General features: G+C 41.5%; 1 protein-coding gene across 2 annotated transcripts; it reads left to right on the forward strand.

Moving 5' to 3' along the window:
• Positions 1 to 473: 473 nt before the first annotated feature.
• On the forward strand, positions 474 to 5,851 carry LOC110985764 (uncharacterized). 2 transcript variants are annotated; one of them, XR_015424213.1, is made up of 4 exons: positions 474 to 721; positions 1,699 to 1,935; positions 2,501 to 3,867; positions 4,187 to 5,851. XR_015424213.1 is itself a non-coding variant. In XM_022247059.2 (3 exons), the coding sequence occupies exons 1-3, from the start codon at positions 586 to 588 to the stop codon at positions 2,731 to 2,733; spliced, it is 606 nt and encodes a 201-aa protein (XP_022102751.1). In that variant the 5' UTR covers positions 474 to 585; the 3' UTR covers positions 2,734 to 5,851. The 2 variants fall into 2 exon arrangements, 1 of the variants encoding a protein (XP_022102751.1); XM_022247059.2 differs by having other exon boundaries at positions 2,501 to 5,851.
• The last annotated feature ends 677 nt before the right edge of the window (positions 5,852 to 6,528 follow it).

Consider the following 6,528-nt stretch of genomic DNA (forward strand, 5'->3'; position numbering starts at 1 on the left):
TCTTTACATCTCATTTTATGTTCTTGTGGCACTACCGGATGCTTTTGAGCTTTTGCAGTCGGGTGTTAAAAAAAAAGAAAAATATAAAGCTTCAATGGAGACGAAGTCGAGTTATTGGAAAACAGCCCTAATTTCACCCCTTCCACGCCGCCATCTGTATGTACTAGGCACATCATGGAGCCAGAACACCCTAATTATGCGAAACGTCGCCCATAGCGTTATTGCTGGCCTCCATGCCCATGCGCCCCCCCCCGTTCCCCTCCTCCATTTGAAATCTGCGAAGAATCTCCATTGAGCTTATATGGTTATGCAACTGCAGTTAATATTGTTGTGGTTTCCCCTTGAAAAATTCACCGGGAGCACCCCCCCGCCCAGTTTACGCCACTCACTGAGCGTCGCGACTTTGTACATGCACATAATGGCAGGACCACGTATACTGACAGTACATGTACTCGCTTGTATGCACATCGCATATCGAGAAGGCCAGCTCAACAGACGCAGAGGGCGTGTTAATCTGCGAGATTTTTGAAACACTCGTCACAAGTTAGCCCAGAGCAGTAGTAGAGCATCCTCCAATTTATAGCCATGGCCAACAAGCTGAATCCTCTGAAGGTAGTCTTGTTCCTGGGAACGTGCAGGGAGAATCGTCTTGGCGAACGGGTGGCTAAATTCATGATAAACCAGCTCAAAAAGGATGACACTCACGTCGTCGAATTCATGGGTGAGTTAGGCCTAGCCTACATGACCGGACCATGGATTGACTGAGTGGAGTTGCACTGGCCTACCCCCAGAATTGTGGTGTCCGACGTCCGCAGCGCTCGCTTATGGGAGAGGAGCGGACGTCGGACCCCTCAGTTCTGGGGGTAGAGCTGCACGGCTGGGGTGCAGGATGGGCCATGGCTGACGATTTACGGCGCGGCGACCGGTACTAGCATGTAGTGCATCAGGGGCCAATCGCTGTAGAGAAAGTATGGAAAAGAATTCATGACATGATGAATGTTGCATTCTGCTTCAAGTTCGACTTTTGACAGTTTTGTCATCCGTTATGATCTCAGTGAAGGTCAGTTGATAACATGATTTTAGCAATAACTGATGACTTATTCAAGTTGTTGCTAATCATTAAAACGGGAATGATGATATAGGCCTATTTCCATGTATACGGACAACACTAAGTTTCCTTTTAAATGTTATAAAAAATATAACATATTCAGCCGTCACTCAGAAAGTGGTAACAGCTACGTGTCCTAATAAGTGAAATTTTGCTGAGAAAATTCTGAGGCATTTACTTAGAAAATACTTCAGATTTTTCAGATGAGTCTCGTACGCAGGTTTGTGCACAGGGGCATCAAGTGTTGTCTTTATATCATGGAATTTTTTCCCCCCAAATGTTGAACATGTTGAAATGACGCGAATTTTTGACGAGGTTTTTGAATAAGGGGAAGGACCCCTTTTCATGTAGTGGATTTTGGATAGTGGATAGAGGAGATGGATTTTTTGTATCTGAGAGTGGGCTTCCACCCTATCTGTGATGTAACAGATTTTAAAGCTGTATTAGAAAGAATGCTCACCTCCTCAAAAATACAGACATTAGGCAGGAAGCTATCTCTTTTATTTGACATGGAATGCCCACTTCATATGGCATAAAAATTGCTAGCTCTATGATATAAATCATGTTATAAATGGTGGTTTTTATTTCAGATGCTGAGGAATTTGATCTTCCAATCCTGAGAAAGGCCCTATTCTTTTACCAGGATGAAACGAAGGCTCCGGAGATTTTGCAAGAGGCCAAAAAGAAGATCATTGATGCCGATGCTTTTGTGTTTGTCTCTGGCGAGTACAACCATTCAATACCCCCGGGCCTTAGCAACATGGTGGACCATTTCCCGACGTCCATTTTTGGCTACAAACCCTCAGCCATTGTGTGTTACTCACCGGGTAAGCCACTATCAATAAATCAGTGCTAGAGGACTCGAGTCCAGATTTTCAAGGACTCGAACATGGACACAAGGACTCGTACTTGGACACAAGGACTTGGACTTGAACTCGGACAGTAAGGACTCGGACTCAGAGTTGAACTCGGATGGCATGAACTTGGACTTAGGCATGAAGGACTCGACTGCAACACTGCAAGAAATCTCTACGGCCCCAAATGACTGAAAAAAATTATAATGTAACAATGGTTAATTTCTGTCATAGCAAACTAATGCTCACTAATTGCAGACAGACAAAATCCACTGCACTGAAGAATACAGACAGATTTACATTGGAAAAATGTGGGGTTTTTTTTCCAATTTTCTTCAAAATAATTTCGTTTATAAGAAAGGATATACATTTGCAGTTAAAAATAAGTATAGCTTAATATCTCAGTGCCACATGTGGAAAAATGATCATGTCATAAGAGGTATTCATCCATCTTGACTACTGACGCTGCACAAGTGAGATGTGTATCATTTGGCAGTGTTAAAATAATAAACCTGAATTTGTTACCCCCTGTGGCCAGGTATTTACGGAGGCATGCGTGCAGCAATGCAGCTGCGATGTTTCCTCGGGGAAATTGGCTGCCTTCCTGTCTCCAACATCTTTGGTATCCCCAAAGCCAATGCAGCCATCTCAGAAGATGGTGAACCGCTCGACCCCCACATGGAGAAAGGAGCCAAGAAGATCATCGAGCAACTAGACTGGCATGCCATGGCCATGCGCAATCACCGCCAGGCCGTCGGCGTGCCGAAGTAGTTCCCGCCGTGCACAGGCGCTTGAGGGCGCTATTTGTTTTACTAAGTGGGGTCCACAGACATATAAACCCTAGACGACCAGTCTTGCACGTATAACTGCAATGGGCGAAAAGATGGATGGCAATGCGTTCAGTGGGAATTGCGCATGGCGCACTTTGCCTGCATTTGTTTACATGTGCTCCCAAAATACGTTCAGGTTTTTGCTCTTAAATGTTGGAAACACATTGTTTTGAATCTACAAGAGCCATATTAAGTAAACAGGATTTTTTTTTCACAGTCTAAACATGGCTTCATAGAATTCTATGGCTGGAATTCTTCAACTGTGCGTCAATTCCCTCTGCCGAGGGGTGAATTTGCCCAAGCTTTTGGATTTAGTCGGGTGCTGTCTTAGCTGTTGATTTGAAAAGGAGCTGCCCATCTATGGATTTCAATGTCTGTGATGGGGACAGACAGGGCCCTGCCAAATCACTGTGGCATGCAGTGGCCTTAAACAGCTACTTTCATGCTGTAAGGATGTCAGAGTAGTATTAGTCAGCCTTGTTGCTGTCAACGCACAAGCACTTGAGGGCGCTATTCCTTTACTAATGGGTCCAACTACGGGTGCAGTGTCCCAATTCAAGGAAAATTCTCCGCCTTGCCGAGCGCACAAAAAGTACCCCCAGAGATTGTTTCGAAAAGAGGGGTCTGTTTGGGCCAAGAAATGGTGGGATTGTGTCAGTATGGCCCAGGATCATCTCTGTAGATTCAGGGGCACCTATCTGGGGGCAAAGCAGACAAAAATGGGATTGAAAATTAGTCAGAAGAGCCCGAAGAAGGTGAGGGATGTCATTTGAAAAATGGTCGCTGGGAGGGCTTGGCAACATTCACTTTTTGGGGGTGAGTTTGTTTTGGGCGGATAATTAAAAAATTCATTGGTTAACCTACTATGAATCGAAAATCAAATGAAATCTGAAGGACCAAACAACACATTTCTTTTGTTTGAGAGGCCTCAGGGACTTCAGTTGCCTGCCATGGGGCTTCAAACTTGGTTGATTTTACACTATTTTCAATGGAGCTTGAATTGGTTCAGTGCACCCCTACATGTAGATTGGCAAGCAGTTACTCCTAATTCTTCAAGTGCCATCGATATAACAAGGTAGGTTTTGAAAAATGCCATGTTTTATTTATTAAAATGTGATATTTTCTCTTATGACACATTAGTACAAAGACTATTATTTGTGAAAATTCTTGTGGGTACAAAGTATTCTCCATTCACATGCCCAAATGTAGAACGACAAACACTGAAATCCATGAATGCCTTTCAGAGTAAAAGTCTTCGTGTCTTTGAATTCTTATTCTCAGATTTTATAGTTGCTGTATGTTTCTTAATTAAGATTTTCTGAATAATAATGTAGCAAGAGTTGGCACTTGGCAGTGTCAGATTCAAGTGATGATTCTGCAAATTCCCAAATCAGGTGATATCTGTACGCCTCTGATGCAGTGCCTCAACCATAAAGAGATCTGTGAGATTCTTGCAGGACAGTGACTTCGGGTTGGCAGTCATGGATATGGAAGGTCTTGCCGAGACTTGGTCAGTGTTGAAAGCCTGAACTTACATGTATGTGATTTCCAGTGTCTTTGAGCTGGACCAAGACAGGGCACAATTTTTCTCAGCAACGGAGGCTCCTTTGATTGGAACTGAACTTCTCTGGTTCACAAACGACTAGGAAATGCATCGCTACCAACAAAATGAACATTTCCCACGAACATGGCTCTTTTCAACCCATGAGGGGGTGCTTCTGCTCGAGGCGTATACCACCGCCCCACAACGCAAGATTCTTCAGTTTGAGAATATAGTCATCTGGGAGCCCTGATGATAATCTGTACTGTTCAACTTGCAGGTCCCATCTGAGATTTTCCCAAGACACTTCAGTGGTGAAACAACTTCTGTGATTCTCTTATTATGTGTAATGTGAACATCATTTGATTCTATTTTAGATATGTTAACATTGAATGAAAATCTGTACATTTGTTTAACAGTTTAACTGGTGACCTTACTGTAATAGCATAGTCATGTCAGGGAGGTGATAGTTTTCTGTAATTTAAGTGGCTATGTCACACATCTTAGACGAAATGTTTACTGGTATCTGTACTATTTTTAGAGATGAATTTGTATATTTTTTGGTTTTCCCTTTTACACCTACAGTGTGTTTCCTCTCAGCTCCAGAAATGGTTGAAATAGATCAGGGAAATGAAATGATTCGTTTCTTAAATGTATTGTAGCAACGATTTACCTGGCTTTGGAAAGTCATTTGTTGAGTTCTCTGTGATAAAGTGCTCTTTAATAACCAATGCTGAACCTGATATGACAGAATCGTTTCTTCACTGTTTTCAAGAAGGAAAACGATGGCCTCATATCAAGACTTTTTTTCTAATTTCTGTTTTGGGGGAAATCAACTAGGCTGTGTGATGCCTAGAACTTGGTGTGATCATCTTTTACCAAATCTACGGAAAGTAGCCAAACAACGATCTTTGTAGGGCAAAGTTCAACTAAACCATATCTGTCATTTTCTCAGAGATAAATATGTCGTCCATAGGTATAGGCATTCCAAATCCCCTTTTCATGAAGTAGCATTATGTCAAAGGAGTGCTATACTGGGGAAATAAGTGTGTGAACAAGACCAACTTCAAATATGATTTTCTTGGAACTTAAGTTTTATTCCCCGGTGAGACTTTTATCTTGAATTGAAAATGGTGACGATTTGCATGTACCGCACAAAACACAAGTCTTTGACTTTTTCAAAAACTTGTATCCTCATTCACAAAGTTGTCTGACATTTTCGACCCCATATTCAGAGTAAGATATCAATTCAAATTAAATAAATGTTGCAGTTTCAATGTTTAAAATATTTTATACTTTGACAACCGTAATGATTTCACAAGCTGCTAATTGTATTTTTATTACATCTCAAAAGAAATGTTCCATAATAATAATTCATATAAGTTATATACATCAGGAGACGCTGTACAAATATCACATTTCTTTACATTGTGGGCTGCTGCATTTAACAAATGTATTTGGCATTTTCTCCCCCGATATGAAGAGATGCAATAAAATAAATCATGTCTACTCAATCAAATCCTACAATTAGCTGCGATTGCTCACTAATGACTCTGGTGTTTTCTTACTCTCTTTTTACCAAATCAACCACATGAAATGCACATATTCACATCATCCTACTTGTTCTCAGTTCACAGACTTGAATTTTTTTTGCAGAAAAAAATTTTTCCATTCAATCATGTAAATGTATCTGTACTAAAAAAGTGAAAAAAAAATTGCCAACAGCTGAACTTAAAGTCCTTTTGGCTTTTTTTTTAGTGAACTATCAAAATATTGTTGCATCCATCCACAAAAGATGAAGGGCTCAAGATCGGACTTGTTAAAGTCGGCATTAAATCTACATGTAGGGTCTTCTTCCATCTGTTGTCATGGTAACTGTTCAATGATGCATTTATTAAGTCATCTCCAGGATGCAGCACAACTTGCTGGAGGCGCTTATCAAAAGAGCAAACTTGAGCTGCTGCCTTGGCAATTCCGCACACGATCTGTTTGGCTACTGGCATGACCGGATATTGATATTACACACTACAACATGTATTCAGCTGGTGACCCGAGCCAAGTTGTTCGCATCATCAGGATGCAGACAGGTTAACTACCATTTTTGCCCACTGGCATGATCAGTATCACTAGTTGAGTTAAGCACCAAGAATAACCTGACACCAGTAATATGTCAGTATAGTAAACAGTGAACACTGG

The sequence above is a fragment of the Acanthaster planci genome, linkage group LG02 (genome assembly GCF_054643075.1).
Source record: "Acanthaster planci isolate LZ-2023a linkage group LG02, COTS_SCS, whole genome shotgun sequence".
Lineage (NCBI taxonomy): Eukaryota > Metazoa > Echinodermata > Asteroidea > Valvatida > Acanthasteridae > Acanthaster > Acanthaster planci.